The 17022-nt window shown below is 65.0% G+C and overlaps 2 protein-coding genes across 3 annotated transcripts; one reads left to right on the top strand and one right to left on the bottom strand.

Annotated features, from left to right (window-relative positions):
• Nucleotides 1–46: 46 nt before the first annotated feature.
• Nucleotides 47–1776, bottom strand: LOC102563865 (gametocyte-specific factor 1). 2 transcript variants are annotated; one of them, XM_019497600.2, is made up of 6 exons: nucleotides 1660–1776; nucleotides 1413–1509; nucleotides 1192–1303; nucleotides 916–1005; nucleotides 495–570; nucleotides 47–183 (listed from the first exon to the last, which is right to left on the bottom strand). In XM_019497600.2, the coding sequence occupies exons 2-6, from the start codon at nucleotides 1503–1505 to the stop codon at nucleotides 165–167; spliced, it is 390 nt and encodes a 129-aa protein (XP_019353145.2). In that variant the 5' UTR covers nucleotides 1506–1509; nucleotides 1660–1776; the 3' UTR covers nucleotides 47–164. The 2 variants fall into 2 exon arrangements, with proteins under 2 accessions (XP_019353145.2, XP_059573773.1); XM_059717790.1 differs by lacking the exons at nucleotides 495–570; nucleotides 1660–1776 and having other exon boundaries at nucleotides 1413–1600.
• A 638-nt stretch (nucleotides 1777–2414) lies between these two features.
• Nucleotides 2415–13672, top strand: NCKAP1L (NCK associated protein 1 like). The gene is made up of 30 exons (XM_059717786.1): nucleotides 2415–2636; nucleotides 3098–3208; nucleotides 3867–3959; nucleotides 4168–4224; nucleotides 4331–4473; nucleotides 4579–4669; nucleotides 4778–4915; nucleotides 5192–5240; nucleotides 5349–5505; nucleotides 5624–5680; nucleotides 6049–6145; nucleotides 6286–6395; nucleotides 6618–6750; nucleotides 6837–6918; nucleotides 7079–7137; nucleotides 7215–7360; nucleotides 7659–7791; nucleotides 8011–8130; nucleotides 8219–8358; nucleotides 8470–8820; nucleotides 9258–9388; nucleotides 9474–9571; nucleotides 9817–9910; nucleotides 10175–10257; nucleotides 10477–10557; nucleotides 10743–10836; nucleotides 11708–11821; nucleotides 12328–12437; nucleotides 12781–12870; nucleotides 13112–13672. The coding sequence occupies exons 1-30, from the start codon at nucleotides 2535–2537 to the stop codon at nucleotides 13235–13237; spliced, it is 3390 nt and encodes a 1129-aa protein (XP_059573769.1). The 5' UTR covers nucleotides 2415–2534; the 3' UTR covers nucleotides 13238–13672.
• Nucleotides 13673–17022: the final 3350 nt, after the last annotated feature.

Below are 17022 nucleotides of genomic sequence, written 5' to 3'. Positions count from 1 at the left end.
GGGGGCAGGTGCTAAGCTGCAGGGTTGCAAGTTCAAGGCCACAGGGTGATAAAAGCAAAACATTTATTGACTCTATTTGTCTGCATTAAAAACACTACCCAGGGGGTGCCTCAGCTCGGCAGGGCCAAGTTCAAGCTCACATTTCCCCCAGTCTCTCCCGCTGCTCAAGGGCACTTGGAGAACCTGGAAAGGGAGAACAGAAGTGCTCCATGAGCAGACTGATCAGCTCTAGCCCTGGAGCCCGGAGCGAGGCTGCCTGGTGGCTATATCTCAGCCGCCAGGCACCTCTAGATGCAGTTCTGAGCAAAGCCAGGGCAGAGCCCACAGCTTCTGCCACGCCTGGTGCCCAGGAAGGGGTGAGGTTGTGGGTGCCCTGGAGACACAGAGGCTCCCCCCAGCCAGCCCAAGAGGGGCTGAGACATGGCTGGCTTCCACCTGCCAGTGCCTAGAGACCTCCCACCCACGTGGTGAGGGGCACCCAGGGCCGCTCTCACCTCTGTGGGGTGCCAAGGAGGCGGTTTTCCCTGGAGCCAAGATGGAAAGGAGCAGCAGCCCCCAGCCCGTCTGCATCTGCAGGTGGAGACGTGGATCAGCAGAGCCAGGGGTCCAGGGCCAGTCTCAGGAGAGGGTCCGGCCCTGCCCGTAGCCTGCCGGCAGCGGTTGCCCTGTGGCTTGGGCAGCACTCTCGGGCTCTCGGCTTGGAAGGATTGGGCAGAGGCACGTGCAACCTCCCTTCTCTCTGTGCTGCAGGCTGCCAACCACTTCTCTGGCCAAGGCCAACCACGTCTACCCAAGGCCACAGGGATCTCTCTGCTGGGCAGGGCTCATACCGAGGTGTCGGGTCCAGGCAGCACACTGGCTGCTCCGGGTCAGAGCACAGAGCTGCCCACAACCGAGGCCAATGCCACGACTCACCTGCTTCCCAGTCCTCCTGGCACGGGGGGCACTGCCAGGCGCCTGGCATCTCCTTCAGCTCAGTCTTGGGTGGGAACGGGGCCTCAGTGTCTGCAGCGGAGGAGACCAGTGGAGCTCAGGCAGGCGGGGTAGTGTCCGGCCCAGCCCTGGGTGACACTTCGCATTCAGGCAGGAGCCATCAGGGACCCCCACCATACCAGCAGGATGGGTGGGGAGACCCTGTGCAAGATGAGGGTGCAGGGGCAGCCCAGGGCCCCATTCTGCCCCCCACTTTACCAGCAGGGTTGTTAGAGCAGGTGGCGATGTGGAGCTGGAGCTCACGCTTCGGGACCTTGTGGCGCGCATTGTAGGGGCACGTGGCAAGCTCGGCCGCCACCTTCCTGTTGTTCTGGGGACATCAAGGTAAGGAGGGTCAGGGGACATCAAGGCTAGGACCCCCCCCCCCCAACCACCCTCCTTGGGGCTGCAGGGGCAGCTGCAGGGCAGCTTGGTCTCACCTCCCGGCACTTGACTAGGTGGTAGGGGAACCGGCAAGCACGGATCTGATGTGTCTTGTCATAGGGGCACTGGAGGAGCCGCTCGGGGTCCATGGTCCTGCAGGTGCGGGTCAGGAAGAGTGGGCTGGGGGCATAAGGCACCAGGGACTACAACAAAACCACCCACCCCTTGCAAGCTCTGGCAGCCACTGCAGCCCTGCAGCCTCTTATACCCCAGCTGGCCACGCCCCTGGGCGGGACTTCCTACCTTATTTCTCAGACAAAACTCTCCTCCTGAATCTGCTCTAGGGCTGGGGGCAGGCTGTAAGCTCCAGCCACTTCCTGTGCCTGGTGTGGGGACAAGGTGCCTGCCTGCAAGCAGTGGAGCCTGCCCTGCGTGCAACTGCCCCAGCCAATGACAAAGCAGGACTCAGTGACCTTTGTGAGATCACTGTGCTCTGGCACTGTGCCCCCCCCCCACCCACCCACCTGGGCTTGGTCCAGCCAGTGGAGGGGGGGCAAAGCTGGGTAGGGACCCTTGGATGTAGCACGTGTGCCCTGCAGAGGTCCCAACCACATGTAGGCAGGGCAGGTGCCATGGGGGGACGCGAGCAGGGATGTCCTGGGCCAGCCTGCTCCTCTGCCCGGGGGCTCCAATCTCAGACAGGCCTGGGGGGACCTGGTCCTACGTAGGACCAGCTGTTGGGGGGCCAGGCTGGTTCTCAGGGGAGAAACGTGGCTACCAAGACACCTCCATGGACCCCTGAGACGTGGGCATCTCCATGCCCACAAGACCCCATGGCCAGGCAGACACCACGGCGAGCCACAGGGGAGGCCAGGACAGGCAGCACAGCCAGCCCAAGAGCGGCCAGGAGCACACGCGTGTGCACACGCAGGATGCAGGTGTTCGGCATCAGGGCCTGGCAAGCTGGGGGTGTCCCTGGGGGCTGAAAAGCTACAGCCGGGGGCGGAGCTGGGCCACGTGATGGGGGCCGGGTGGGGAGCGCGGAGCCCACGTCCGCCCAGCCCAGCCCAGGAAGTGGCGGCCCCGAAGGGGAAGTCGCTTGAGGCGTCGGGGAAGCATCGGAGGAGGCGACGCCATCACGGCCCAGCCCAGCCCGGTGCCCACGGGCCCGTCGCACCATGACGCTGCCCTCTGTGTACCAGCACAAGTTTGCCGAGAAGCTGACGATCCTCAATGACCGTGGCCAGGGCGTTCTCATCCGCATGTACAACATCAAGAAGGTATGGGGGCGGGGTGGGGAGGGCAGGCCGCCTGGGCTTCTTCCGGGGCTCTGGGTGGTCACCCAGGGCCCGATCCTGGCTGGGGACCTGGAACAGATCCTATCACCTCCAGAAGAGCCCTCTGACACCGACGGCTGCTGGGTCCCAGTCCTGTCACTTCACCACACCTCTCTCCTCCCCTGCAGCACGGCGGGTGCTGCCCCCGGTCCCGTGCGGGGTGGTCGCTGGGGCAGTGTTGGGTGGGGGCAGGAGGGGCTGCATTGCAGAGGCCCCGGCCCCTTCCTTCCTGACGCTGACAGCTTCCCTTTTCCCCATGCGGCCCAGCCACACGGCCTCTCCCCGGGGAACTAGAGCCTGCCCAACCCCAAGCAGAGCTATGGGAGACTCGCCCACCCGGCGTGCAGTACAGGGTCTGGGACACCCTGCCTAGCACTCCCAGCTGACACAGCTCTGTGTTGCAGACGTGTGCGGGCACCCGCACCAAGCCCCAGTTCCTGCTGGAGAAGGCCATGGAGCCGGCCCTCAAGTATGTCAACAAGAAGTTCCCCAGCCTGGACGCGCGCAGCAACACGGTGAGGGCCCAGCCCCTGCCCCCAGGCCCATGCCCCCCAGGCCAGCTCCCTGGGGCCTGTGCCCCTCCCGCCGTGCCAGCCCTGAGGCAGCCAAATATCAGGGCTGCGTTGAGGTCCTGGGGTGCCCCATGGCTGTGCTATGTTGCCCCGTGACCATGCTAGGGCACCCCACAACTGTGCCATATTGCCCCATGACCATGCTGTGTTGCCCATGATCTTGCCACATCACCCCAGGACCATGTTGTGCTGTCTCATGATGGTGCCATGTTGCCCTGTGACCACACTGTGTTGCCCATGAACTGGCCACACCACCCCAGAGCCACATATTACCCCAGGACTGTGCCATGCTGCCCCATGACCATGCCATATTGCCCCGAGACCATCCCATGATCATGCTGTGTTGCCCCATGACCATGGCACAGCACCCCATGCCCTGTTGCTCCACACTGTGCCCATGGCCTTGCCACGTTGCCCCAGGGACATGTTGCATTACTCTGTGAACATGTCGGGGTGCCCCATGACCATACTGCATCACCCTGCAATGGTGCTGGGGCACCCCATGACCTCACTGTGCTGCCCCGTCACTGTGCTGTGGAGTTGCGTGGCCAGGCCCTGTGGTCCCATGCCCATGTCATGACCCTGCTGCCCCTCTGTTCAGCAACACCTGGGCCAGGTGCATAAGGAGAAGGGCGAGATCATCCGCGTGCTCAGCACCTACTACCAGTCCTTCGTGGATGTCATGGAGTTTCGGGTGAGCTGGGGCAGGGTGGGGGGCCAGGCAGGGTGAGGACCCCCAGCCTTGCACCACCTTCCCCTTCGGCTCTGCCATTTGTCCCATGCTAGGGCATGCTGGGCACAGACTCCACCCAGCAGCATGTGACTGGGTAGGCTGCTGGGGGGTCTGCAGGGCTGTTGTGGGGGGAAACTCCTGGGGCTGACGTGGTGCCACCCCCTGCCAGGACCACGTCTATGAGCTGCTGAACACCATTGATGCCAGCCAGTGCTACTTCGACATTGTGAGTGGTGCTAGGGGGCTACCATGGGGTGGGCACTGGGCAGAGTGCCTGCAGGAGGTGGGGCGAGCCTGGCTGTACCCCCAGCCCACCCTCCCCATCTATCCAGCATTTGAACTACGACTTCACCAAGAACTACCTGGATCTGGTGGTGACCTACTCAGCACTTGTCTTGCTCCTGGCGCGCATCGAGGACCGCAAGGTGCTCATCGGCCTCTACAACTGTGCCCACGAGATGTTGCATGGGACCAGGTCGGTGCCCAAGGCGGGGGTGGGCAGGGGGTGATGCCGGCAGGTGGGGGCTCCAGGGCAGTGCTTCCCAGGGCTGTGCCATACCGGTGCCCCCTGTGCCCACAGTGACCCCAGCTTCGCCCGACTGGGCCAGATGGTGCTGGAGTACGACCACCCACTCCGCAAGCTCAGCGAGGAGTTCGGGCCCCACAGCAAGGTGAGGGATGGTGGGGATGGGGGCAGCACTGGACTGAGCTGAACCAGGGAGAGCAGCCCCTTGTCCTGGCTGTGCCCAATGCCCAGTCTTGCTCCTGCCACCCCGCAGGCGGTGACCAGCGCCCTGCTGTCACTGCACTTCCTCTTCGTGCGGCGAAACCAGGCGGCCGAGCAGTGGCGCAGTGACCAGCTGCTGAGTCTCATCGGCCCCACGAGCAACTTGCTGGCGCCGGCTACCTCGGACACAGTGAGTGTGCCTGCCACACAGGGGGTCCGGGGGATGCCCAGCTGGGGCTATGCCCGTGCACAGCTGAGGTGCATGGGCTGAGCCCTGGGGCTAGGAGCAGCTGAAGGGGTCAGCCATGGGCCCGGCTACAGTTGCCCACTGGGCACAGAGGACAGCGAGCAGAGGCCTGTGGGCCACCTGGTCCATCCTGGCTGCCCCTAGTGTCCAAGGTGCCAGGGGGGTTGGCGGCAGCGGTGAGGGGCGCATGAGAGCGAAGGTGATCCCCCTTCTCCCCAGATGGCCTGCGAGTACCTGTCGCTGGAGGTGATGGAGCGCTGGATCGTAGGTGAGTGCACCCCCCTGCCCCTGCCACGGGGCACCATGCTGGGCCCTGGGACTGGCCTGCCCACCCCAGCCCAGGGCAGCGGGTCCCTGACTCCTCCCCTCCCCGCAGTGGGGTTCCTGCTGTGCCACGGGGCGCTGAGCACCATGCCCCAGTGCCTGGAGCTGTGGAAGCTGGCGCTGCGTGGGTCCCTCTACGTGTCCCTGGTGCGCGATGAGGTGCTGCAGATCCACAAGGTCACCGAGGACTTCTTCAGCAGCCTCAAGGGGTAACAGGGGACAGAAGAGCTGGGGGCAAATGGCTAGCACCATGCACAGGAGCGGGGATCACAGTGGGGTGGGGGGATGGAGGACCTGTGCTGGCTCTGACCCACTCCCTCTCTGCAGCTACGGGAAGCGTGGGGCTGATATCAAGGAGTGCAAGGAGCATGCAGCGATCCACAGGTATGAGCCCCCGGCCTCACAGGATCGGGACCCCCCAGCCTCGGTGCTTTCCAGACCTGCTGGTGCCCCTCACTCCTGACCCACAGCCCCCTGCCCTCCCACAGCCCTGCTGGTGCCCCTCACTGCTGACCTGCAGCCCCCCTGCTGTCCCACCTGGGCCCTTGCTAGCTCCCCCAGGTTCAGCGTCCATGGGGCTGTGGCTGTCCTGGTGCGGACCCCGGGAGGGCAGGGTGGACCCAGAGGGCTGGTGGCTCCTGCATGCCCCCCCACCCTGGCCAGGATAGAGCCAGCGGCAGGTCCAGGCTGGGACAGGCATGGGGGGGTGACATGGGGGCCTCGCCAGCCATGACCCCCCACTCCCTGCACAGTGGGCAGCTGCACAGGAACCGCCGAGCCTTCCTGCGCGGGGCCGTGCGGGAGCTGGAGGCACTGCTGGCTGACCAGCCTGGGCTGCTGGGCCCCAAGGTGAGTGCGGACCTCCAGCATGTCAGTGCGGTGGGTGCCTAGGCTACAGCCGGGTCTCCTAGACACCCCCCACCCGGGCAGAGCCAGCGCTCGATGCTGTACACCGGGTCTGATCAGCATCTGCCCTGGCCCTGCACCAGGCACTGTACGTCTTCATGGCGCTGTCCTTCTGCCGTGATGAGGTGAGCTGGCTGGTGCGTCACGCTGAGCATGTCACCAAGACCAAGACCCCTGAGGACTACTCGGACAGGTAGGGCGGATACCCCCGGGCAGCAGGTCCTGGCCTGGCTCCCTTTGGGGAGGTCGGGGAGGGGGTCGAGCCCTACGGCCCCAGAGGCTGGGGAACGATCCTGGGCCCGATCCGGCTCACAGGATTGGGGAGTGCTGGCCAGGGGGACTGGGAATCGCAGGGGAGGGACGTGAGCTGGTTGTGGGGTCTGCCCCGTGGCCATGACGCCCGTGTCTGGCGCAGCTACCTGGCCGAGCTGCTGTTCCTGATGGAGCAGCTCCGTGGCCTGGCCCAGAGGCACACGACCGTGATCCAGCGCTACCACGTGCAGTACCTGGCCCGCTTTGATGCCCTCGTCCTCAGCGATGTCATCCAGGTGCAGGGGGAGGCAGGACAAGGGGGCCTGGGCTTCAGGGAGGCACTGGGCTCGGGAGTGCTGAGCGCCGGTCATCGTCCCCCCAGAACTTGTCCGTGTGCCCCGAGGAGGAGTCCATCATCATGTCGGCCTTTGTCCGGGCGCTCTCGTCCCTCTCCTTCAAACAAGGTGACCCCCCCTCGCCCCACCACCGCTCTCATGAGACCTGGCCCCCATGGCCCAGAACGGGTGGGTCCGCTCTGAGCATGTCTCCCCCTGCCCCGGGGTCCGGCTGTAGGACCCCTCCACTCCAGCCCGTCACATGTCCGCGGATGTGTTTCGCCCGCAGTGGACAACAAGGAGCCGTTCGACTTCTCAGGGCTTCGGCTGGACTGGTTTCGTCTGCAGGTAGCTGTCCCCCCATCCCAACCCCAGCCCCTGGATGCCGGGGGTCCTGGCTGCGCTGACCCTGTGCCCCCCCCCAGGCCTACACGAGTGTGGCCAAGGCCCCCCTGCAGCTGCGCGAGGCCCCGGACCTTGGCCGCGTCATGAACCTCATTATCTTCCACACGCGCCTGCTGGACGGGCTAGGCGAGCTGCTGGCCGAGACCTCCGACCTCTCTGCCCTCTGGTACCTTGGGCTGGGGAGGGGGCTGGGAGCTGGAAGGGGCTAGAGCCGGAGGGAGGGGGGCTGGGAAATTAAGTGTGGGGGATGCAATGCGCCTGGGAGCCGCAGACTTGGTGCTGGGCTTGCTCCGCACATGCCTCAGTTTCCTCTGCTCCCATAGAACTGGGATGGATGCCCCTTTGTGCATGTGTGTCCCATGGACACAGACTTGCACATGTCTGGGGCATTGCACGTGCCTGTGCCTCGCCCGCGCGTGCCCTCCCATGACCTCACCCCCCTCCCATGTCCCCTCCCTCCCCAGCTTCTACGTGCGGTCCCTAGAGCGGCTCTTTGGGCAGGCACTGGAGGAGCCAGCTGTGCTGCGCTACACCATCGCCTTCCCCCTGACCTGCGCCCGCTTTGACCGTGCCACCCACCCCATGTGCCCGGAAGAGGTCTGTGCCACTGGTGGGGGGGACGGGACACATGTGCCTATGCTGAGGAGGGGAATGGTCCATGTGTCAATGCGGGGGTGGGAGAGGGAATGGCATGGCATGGCATGGCATGGCATGGGACATACATGTCACTTCAGGGGGGACAAGACCATGTGTGGCAGTGCCCAGTACTGGGGGGAACTGCAGGGCCCTGATCTCACCCCCACCCATGCCCCCTAGTACCCGCACCTGCAGGTTGGCGCCGTGGGGCTCTGCCGTGGCTTCCTGGAGCAGCTTGCTCGTCAGGCCAGCATCTGCATCATGGACACGTGCGCCGAGCAGTGCAAGCTCAGCGAGCAGGTGGGACCGCCTGGGGGGCGGGGAGGTCCCAGCAGGGGCGGGTGCCGGGAGCCGTGGCCCAGGGGCTGACCCACCTCGGTGTCCCCAGCTGCTGCCCAAGCACTGCGCCGCCACCATCAGCAAGGCCCGCAACAAGAAGGCCCATAAGCAGTCAGCGCGGAAGGGGGAGCCCGAGCGGGATAAGCCGGGGGCTGAGAGCCAGCGCAAGGACCGCAGCCTGGTCACCAAGTGAGCACAGGGCTGGGGAGGGAGGTGGGCAGGTAACGCAGGCACCCAGCTGCCCCATAGGGGACCCCAGGGCTATGCCCTGTGGTGACACCCCCATCCCTGTCCTGGCAGCCTGGACAAGCTGCATGTGCTGCTGACAGAGTTGGCGCTGAGCCTGGCGCATGTGGGCAGCATCACAGTCTTCGAGCACGTGCTGGCGCCGCCTGAGTTCCTGAGCAGCCAGCTGGAGGCTCGGATCAGCCGGGCCATCCTGGGGCTGGCGAGACACAGCTCGGCCACGCAGGAGGTGGCACGGCCCTCAGAGGTGCTGGCAGGGCTGCGGACCTACGAGGGCTTCCTGGTGGCGCTGGGCCCACGCCTGGGGCTGGATGCCGGGCGCCTTGTGCGCTCTGTGCTGCTGCAGCAGACGCAGCCCCTGGACGTGCGTGGGGAGCAGACCCTCACCACCGTCTACACCAACTGGTAGGGGCAGCACGGGCACGGGGCCAGGTCCCTACGGTGTGTCACCATTGGGAGCCACTGGGGACCAAGATGGGGTGCAATGGCCTGATGTGCCCTCTGGTGCCATCTGACCAGGATCCCCCCTTCCACGTGGGGGATGGACAGACATACAGAGCCAAGGGCCACAGCCACGTCCCCCCGCAGCCAGGCTCCCAGCTCCCAGCCCCCTGCCTGAACAAGGGCTGGCAGGACCCAGCATCCCACAGCTGCTCTGGGCAGCTCCTGTCTCCCCACCACCACCCCGTCCCCAGCCCTGCAGTGCCCCTCACTCCCAACCTGCAGCCCCCTGACCCCCCCACCCCTGCCAATGCCCCTCGCTCCCGACCCACAGCCCCTGCCCACCCCCAGTTCTTCCCAACCAAGCGGGTTGCAGGGCCAGTGATGGGTGCTGCCGGCAGGTACCTGGAGGCGCTGCTGCGCCAGGCCAGCATGGGCAGCATTGTCCTGTCACCGGCCATGGAGGCCTTCATGAGCCTGCCCCGGGAGGGCGAGGGGTCTTTCAGCGCCCAGGAGTTCTCCGACATTACAGGTGAGCCAGGGCAGGGGCTCGGGACCTGGCTGGGGGGGCACTGGAGTGGGGGGGAGATGCAGGGCTGACCCACCATCCCCCCCAGAGATGCGGGCGCTGGCCGAGCTGCTGGGCCCCTACGGCATGAAGTTCCTGAGTGACAACCTCATGTGGCACGTCACCTCGCAGGTCGGGGAGCTGAAGGTAGGGCGAGGGGCAGGGCTGGAGCCCGGACACCTGGGCTCTCTGGAAGGGAGAGTGGGGTCCACTGGGTCATGGTGTGCGTGGAGCCAGGACACCTGGGTTCAGTCCTGGGTGCCAGGATGGGAGCAAGGTCGGTCCTTCGTCAATGCTGGGTGTCCTCCTGGCTGCTGGGGAGGTTTGGGGTCCCGGTGGGAGAGAAGGGCTCTGGGGGGCCCCACTGACACCCCACCCTCCTGGCCGTGCAGAAGCTGGTGAACGAGAACATGGACGTGCTAGTGCAAATCCGCTCCAACTTCTACAACCCCGAGCATATGGCGGCGTTGACGCCCCGGCTGACCTGTGAGCACCTCACACTGACCCCAAGCTGCCAGGCTTGGTGGGGAGGAGGCAGACCTGCATTTGGGGGTTGTGGATGGGCCTGAACTGCTAGAAGAGTGGAGTGCGGAGGGGAAGAGCAAGGGGCTTGGGTAGGGAGTAAGGGGGGCAGGGGGCTGCAGGTTGGGACTGAGGGGACTGGGAAGGCCAGGAGGCTGGGAGTGAGGGGCACTAGTAGGGCTGGGGTGTGTCACCCCCTGGTAACCGCCCCCCCCCATCCTCTCCAAGCTGCCGACAATGTGCTGAAGAGGATGACGATCATCGGGGAGATCCTGAGCTTCCGCGCCATGGCCCAGCAGGGCCTACGGGAGGTGGGGCTGCCCCGGAGATACCCCTGCATGGGGGGTGCCCCCGGGGCAGGGCTGGCTGGGGTGGGGGTTGCTGTGGACTCTCCCAGACATACCCACTGTGCCCGGGAGCCCCTCCGGGACCCGCAGCCAGGGCCACATCTTGGCCCATTCCTTCCCAGCACCAGCTGCATGTTGCTGGGGGGCTAGACCTGGCTCACAGGTGTCCCCCCGGCCCCACAGGTCTTCTCCAGCCACTGCCCCTTCCTGATGGGCCCCATCGAGTGCCTCAAGGACGTTGTCACCCCTGACACCGACATCAAGGTGGATGGTGCAGCCGAGACCCAGGCCATCCTGGGACCTCAGGGCGGGGGGCAGTGGGGCTGGGGTTATTGCTCCCTGGGGCAGACCCTGTGGCTGAGGACAGCGGGTGTGGGAGCCGGGGGGTGCCAGCCATGGGTAGTGTCCCCCTCCCACCCCATCTGAAGCTGCCTGGGTGCTGCCCCCAGGTCACCCTGAGCATCTTTGAGTTGGCCACGGCCGCTGGCCTCCCCTGCGACATCGACCCGGCCCTGGTGGCTGCCTTGTCCAGCCTGAAGTCCGGTAGGAGCCGGGGCACGTAGGGGGGTGCATCCTGCACACACATGTACACCACATACATGCACACACTGAGCACAAACCCCTGTGGGTGCACACACATGCCCCGCACGCATGCATACACTGCCCACACACACGCACTATACAGGCAAGCACACGGCATAGGCACACTGCCCACATGGACACTGCGCACAAATATACACTGCACATGCATTGTGCACACATGCGCACGCACACACACACACGCTGCACACACACTCAGCCATACTGCACATGTGCACTGTGCATGGATACACACTGCACACACATAAACGTTACACAGACACCGTGAGCCCACACTGTGCACACACACTAAACATGCATAGTGCACATGCACTACACTGCACACCCACACAACACACACGCTACACAGGCACACTGCACCCACATACCAACATGTGCACACACGCTGCACACAACCAACCACCCACACACATGCACAGAGGAGGCAGGCCCACGGCATGCACACGCATTGTACATGTGCATATCTGCAGCCACACACACATACACTACCAAGACCCCCACAAGCCAGGCACACACTTATGGCCTTTGCCCATGGATGCCTGCTGCACATGCTGGGTGCCTGTGCTGGGGGGAAGGGGAGGGGGGCACGGTGGGTCATAGACGGGGCTGGGGGTGGTGGCACTGGGTCTAGGGAGTGGGGAGCCAGCCCCCAACAAGGCTCTGTGGAAGAGGCTTCACCAAGGAAACTGGGGTCCCCATGCTGGCCCTGGCCCTGCTGCCAGATGGGGGCAGATAGAGACAGGTGCCAGGGGTCATGCCAGTGGCCTCTGTTCAAGGTTGGGGACCGGGCCAACATCCCCTCTCTGCCCCACAGATGGATCATCCCAGGAGGAGGACTACAAGGCCGCGTGCCTACTCCTGGTCTTCATAGCTGTGGCCCTGCCTCTCCTGGCCTCCCAGCCCGTTACCTATAACATCGAGATGGACGGTGAGGACCACAGACACCCTAGAGCCACGGGGGCGGTCTCTCCCAATCTGAGCCCCTCCGAACACATCTGTCCTCCAAACTCTTTGTGCAACTACAACCCTGGGCATCACCTCTGTCCCAGGGAGAGCAGGGGGCTGTGGCCACCAGCGTCTGGCTCCAAAGTGGATTAATTGATGTTCCAGAGATCCCAGGCAGAGGCTGTGCCCCAGTACAGAGGAAGGCAACCCCCCCCCCCCCCAGTCCATACCAGTCTGACCAGGGGGTAAAATCCCTTCCTGCCCCCAATGCAGTGGGTCTGAGCCTGAGTGGAGTCACAAGACCCCCTAGCCAGGACCCTGCAGGGTTGGGCCCAGTAGGAGCATTGGCACAGCCCCTGGGCACCTGCCAGCCCACGAGACCAGAGGGGCGGGCTAGCGGGGTCAGATGCAGCCTCGGTGCTTTTTTTTGGTGGGGGGGTTGGGGCATGGGGTCCCGCCCCCACCACTGACTGCCCCTGGCTCCCACAGCGTTCAGCAACAACAGCCACTGCCTGGCCAAAGGCATCATCCAGGTCTCGGCCGCCCTCTTCACCATCTACAGCAAGAACATTGAGGTCCACCTCAAGGAGTTTCTGCTGGTGAGCATGGGGGTCTCAAGCACAGGGCAGCATGGGTTGCGGGGGGCACCAGAACGGGCCACTGGCCATGCTTGGCTTCCTGGCACCTGGCAATCTGCCAGGGTCTGGGTGCAGGGCCAGGTCCTGGGGACCCCCAAGGGCTCCAGACCACACAGGACGCAGATGCAGGGGACCTCTGTGCTGGAGCCTGGGGGAGCAGAGTCCACCTGGCCCTGCCAGGGGCTGGGGGGATGGGGCATCGCCTGCCCTGGCCCAGGGGTGCTCTGGGTAGAGCAGGCAGAGGGCACAGCCCTGGGAGGGTGCCTGTCCTCCCCGCCGGGCACTGAGACCCTGTGCCTTGCAGCTGGCATCCATGAGTCTCCTGCAGCTGGGGCAGGAACCTGACCGGCTGTACACCAAGAACCGCGAGGCCATCTCCCTGCTGCTTCTCCGGGTGAGTGCCCCGTGCCACCTCCGGGCTCCCCAGGGGCTGGAGGGTGACCTGACAGCTGGGTACCCTGAGTCCCCTACCTGGATCTAGCCCTGGAGGCTGCCCCCCGACCCTGCTGCGTGCCTGGGCCACAGTGCCCGTGGTCTGTCCAAGTGGAGGCCAGGCCATGGCGGGGCTAGGCTGGGGCTCAGCTCCAGCCCCACCACCTGACTTCAGCCCTGACCCCATGCCCCGGCCCTGGCAGATCGTGGAGGAGTCATCCTTCCTGACCGCAGACATGCTGGAGACCTGCTTCCCCTACGTGCTGCTGCGCAACGCCTACCGCGAGGTGCACCGCGAGGCGCTGCTCAGCAAGGCGCCCACCCACTGACCTCCCCCCCACTCCCCGCCCTGTCCTGCACCCCTCGGGGCTGGTGCCAGGGCCAAACTGCCTGCATCTGCATGGCAGCAGGTTGGCCGCGTGGGGGAGTGGGTAGAGCCCAGACACCTGGGTTCTCTGCTGTGCTCCAGAAGGGCAGTGAGGGCTATCAGGGCAGGTGTGAGGACTCCTGAGGTCTCTTCGAGGCGAGTGCAGTGGGTGGGTAGCAAGGACTTGGAGCTGGGACTCCTGGGTTCTGGCCTTGGGTCTGGGAAGATCTCAGCCCCGGCCCAGCCTGGCCATGCTGGCCCCGCTGGCCACAGGGTCCCCGGCTGCCACCATGCTGCCCCTCGCAGGCCACTGTCCCCTCTGCTTGTGCTCAGCCCGGATTGGGACCCAGCACCAAGATGCAGCAGCTCAGAGCTAATAAAGGCATTTGCTCCCATGCTTTGTGGTCTGACTCTGACACTGCAGGGATACCTGGGGACTAGCACCAGTGCTCAGCACCCCCCAGAGACATCAGCGGCTTATCCAGGGCAGCCCAGGGCAGCAGGGAGGAGGGCAGGATCTAAGCCGGTGGCGACCGGATCCATCCCAGGAGCCGGCACCAGTGAGGCCAACATGGGACCCAATCCTGTGACCTGGTCAGGCTCTGGTCCTGCCACGGTTTCCCTATGGGTTCCTGTGCCCACCCTGTCCCAGCACTTCCAGGAGCTGCTGCACTAGCTGCCGCAGTAACAAATCTCCCGGCAGGGCTCCATGGCGGAGGCGGCTCCTGTGAATTATGGCCCTAGAGCAGCGGAGACGCCGGGGCTGCGGTGGGAATGAGTGGCAGTAAATCCTGCTCCGCTGTGCACCTCATCCCCTTGGGCCAACTCCCCCAGCCCTGCTCTGTCCCCACACCCAGCACTGCCTTGGGCCCCAGCTCCCTGCACAGGACTTCTACCACCCCATGTAGGTCGGGCAGGGCTGCCAGCCCCATTCCGCCTTTGGGGAAACTGAGGCACAGAGTGATGGGGGTGAATGCAGCCCCTGACGGTGACTGGAGCATCCGGCCCTGGCCCATCCGCCTTCACTGTGCACTGGAAATGTGCCACAGACGGTAGCACAGGGGGACACAAGTGTGGGCCTGCAGGTCCTGGAGCCCGGGCGGGAGGCACATGGCCTCCGAGGCTTTACGTGTGCCCGGGGCAGCCCTGCACATGTGCCCAGGGCAGCCCTGCACGCCTGCTCTCCCAGCTCGGCCGGAGCAAAGGTTAATGGGCTAATGGACCGACACGCCCCCGCACCCTGACAGCTCCGTTCTGCTTGACGGGTCTCTGCCAAGACAGGCGCGGCGGGGAGCCGGCAGCAGCTGTCAGAGCGCGGCAGCGCGGGCAGCCTGCCCAGGCCGCACTGGATGGGCAGGGGTGGGCGTGAGAGCCCCTGGCTCTGGAGCATGATCCTCCTCTACTCTGCGCTAGGTGCTGCATGTGCACAGGGCACCAAGACAGGCCCACAGTCCAGGCAGCACTGCTCCCAGACCGTGCCTGGCATTGACCCCCTGTGCCACCGGTCCCTGGTGCCAAGAGGGCCACAGTGTGAGAGGCCTGCAGCAAGGGGTGGAGCTGCTGGGACCCCCAGATGGCCCCGAAACCCCGGCCTGGGGCTCAGCCCCATCCCTGCTGGGGGCTGTGACACATCTCAGGGGGTTACAGAGCTTCTGAAGTCTGGTTTTCTCCTTCTCTGGGCAACTATTGACCTCTCACATTGGTGCCAGGGCCAAGGCACGGGTGCCCTCTGCTTGCAGACAGGCACAGCCTTTGTGCTTGATCCAGCTGATCCCTGAGCACCTGGCAAGGATGGAGAGACCCCTGGGCCCCTGAAACATCAGCCGTGACCCCCACTCTGCCCTCTCCTCGTGACCCTGTGCCCCCCCGGCCAGGGGTTGTGCCCCATCACTGCACACCGGGGGGATCAGCCGCGGCCCAACTCTGCCCCAGATGTCTGCTGCCAGCTCACCAATCACAATATTAATGATAACGAGCACTGACAGCTCAAAGGTGCTGCACAGCCCTTCACCTGCCAGCCCTGGCATGTGAGGGGGTCCAGGGCCACCTTGCCCCCACCAACACCCATAGCAGGGGCCGGGGAAGAGCTGCAGCTGTGTCTCTGGGGGATCCCTGTACAGCTTATTCCCTGGTCAAGGGTCTGACCCAGTCCTAGCAAAGTGGCAGCTCTCTTCTGCCCGTGCCTCAGTTTCCCCATGGGTGCATGGGATCCGGGTGCTGGTGCGGTCCTGGCCCCCTGGAAGCTGGCCAAGCCCCTTCCCCAGCCCAGCCCGGTCTGGGGGGTGCTGGACCCCCCTTGCACCAGCCAGCTCAGCCTTGGGGGGGAAGGCTGGGGGCACCATGCCCTGCAGGCTGGGCTGGCCTGTGCTGCGGGCTCCCATGCTCGGCGCCATGCGTGGCTGCCGTGCCGGCGTCCGCCCGCCCACGGCCTTACATAAGCATTTATTAATAATCCCCGGGGGCTGCTGAACGCTGTGTGGAGCCGCCTTCAGCGTGGCCCCCCGCCGCCCTGGCTCCTTAAAGGGACCACGCGAGCTGCGTGCCCACCCTGGGCACAGACACGTGTCCATCAGCCTCCATATGGCCAGCATGTGACAGCTCGTGGGGCTACTGTTTGGGGTGCCCGGTTCTCCCCCGCCATCCCATGTCCCTGGGGCCCAGACGCATCCTGGGACTCCCTTTCCCTGTGTCCCAGATGCTGCGAGGGGTGGTACTTTGGCATGTGACCCACCACTGTGTCAGGAAGCATCACCCTTGCCCCTCCCTGGGGTTTAGTGCCTAATTTAGGGATCTCCCTTCTGCCATGTCAGAGCCCCTGGGGGCCAAAAAGCCTCAGTCCCTTCTTCCGGGGCATCTCCGGGATGTGGTCTCTCATCCACACGATCGCTTCTAGCCTGCAATTCCTGCTCCCCCCATACTGCAGGGGCTGAAGCCTTGCGGCAACAGATCCAGCCACCTCCAGGCTGGTGCTCAGCTGAAGCGTCTGTCAGCTCCTGCTTCTCCCTTATCTCCATCCACAGCCGGTGGCTTGGCTTCCTCCCTGGCTTGACAGCTGGCCTTCCCGCGGGGCTTGGGCCTCCTCCTCGCCGCCAGTGCCTTGCTGCCTTATGGCATCCGGGTCCCAAATGACCCCAGAAAGGCCCCCCGAGGGGTTTTGAAATGGCCAGTCGATGGCATGCGGCTGCGTCTGGGGTGGAATACGGCAGCGGCAGCACAGAACAGGCCCTATACATTGGTCTGGTTAGGAAAGGGGGAAGCCAAGGCCTTTGGGACCCTACTAGCCAGGCCCTGATCACCTGTGAGCCCAGCCCCTAGCCCCCAGCCCCCTCCCCTGCCCTGAAGGATGGTCCTACACCCCCAAATGTTTTGGTCAGCTCCATCCCACCTGCCCCTGCCCTCCTGGCCCAGCTGGCAGCCAGGGACGGGCGCTGGCTCCCTGCACAGCACAGGCCAAGCCGGGATGAGCTGCCAGTCTCCCCCTGTGATGCTCAGGACCCCACCCCCAACACCCTCCCTGCAGCCAGTAGCAAACAGGAGCATCAAGGTCCTTCCAGAGACCCCTGTCTGGAGAGCCAAGAGGCGGGTGCATGTTGACCAAGGAGCGTGCCCCCTTTCCAGCTCACAGGCACGAACGACCCTGCTGCTCCTGGCACGTGTGACCTGCACTGTCGGGGTGCAAGGTGTGGGGCAGCCCCCTGGGCTTGTGAGCCACGACTGCACAAGCTGTTCTGCAGAGATGTGGCAGCA

This window comes from Alligator mississippiensis, chromosome 15 (assembly GCF_030867095.1).
Source record: "Alligator mississippiensis isolate rAllMis1 chromosome 15, rAllMis1, whole genome shotgun sequence".
Classification (NCBI taxonomy): domain Eukaryota; kingdom Metazoa; phylum Chordata; order Crocodylia; family Alligatoridae; genus Alligator; species Alligator mississippiensis.
This window is presented reverse-complemented; position numbering and strand designations above follow the sequence as displayed.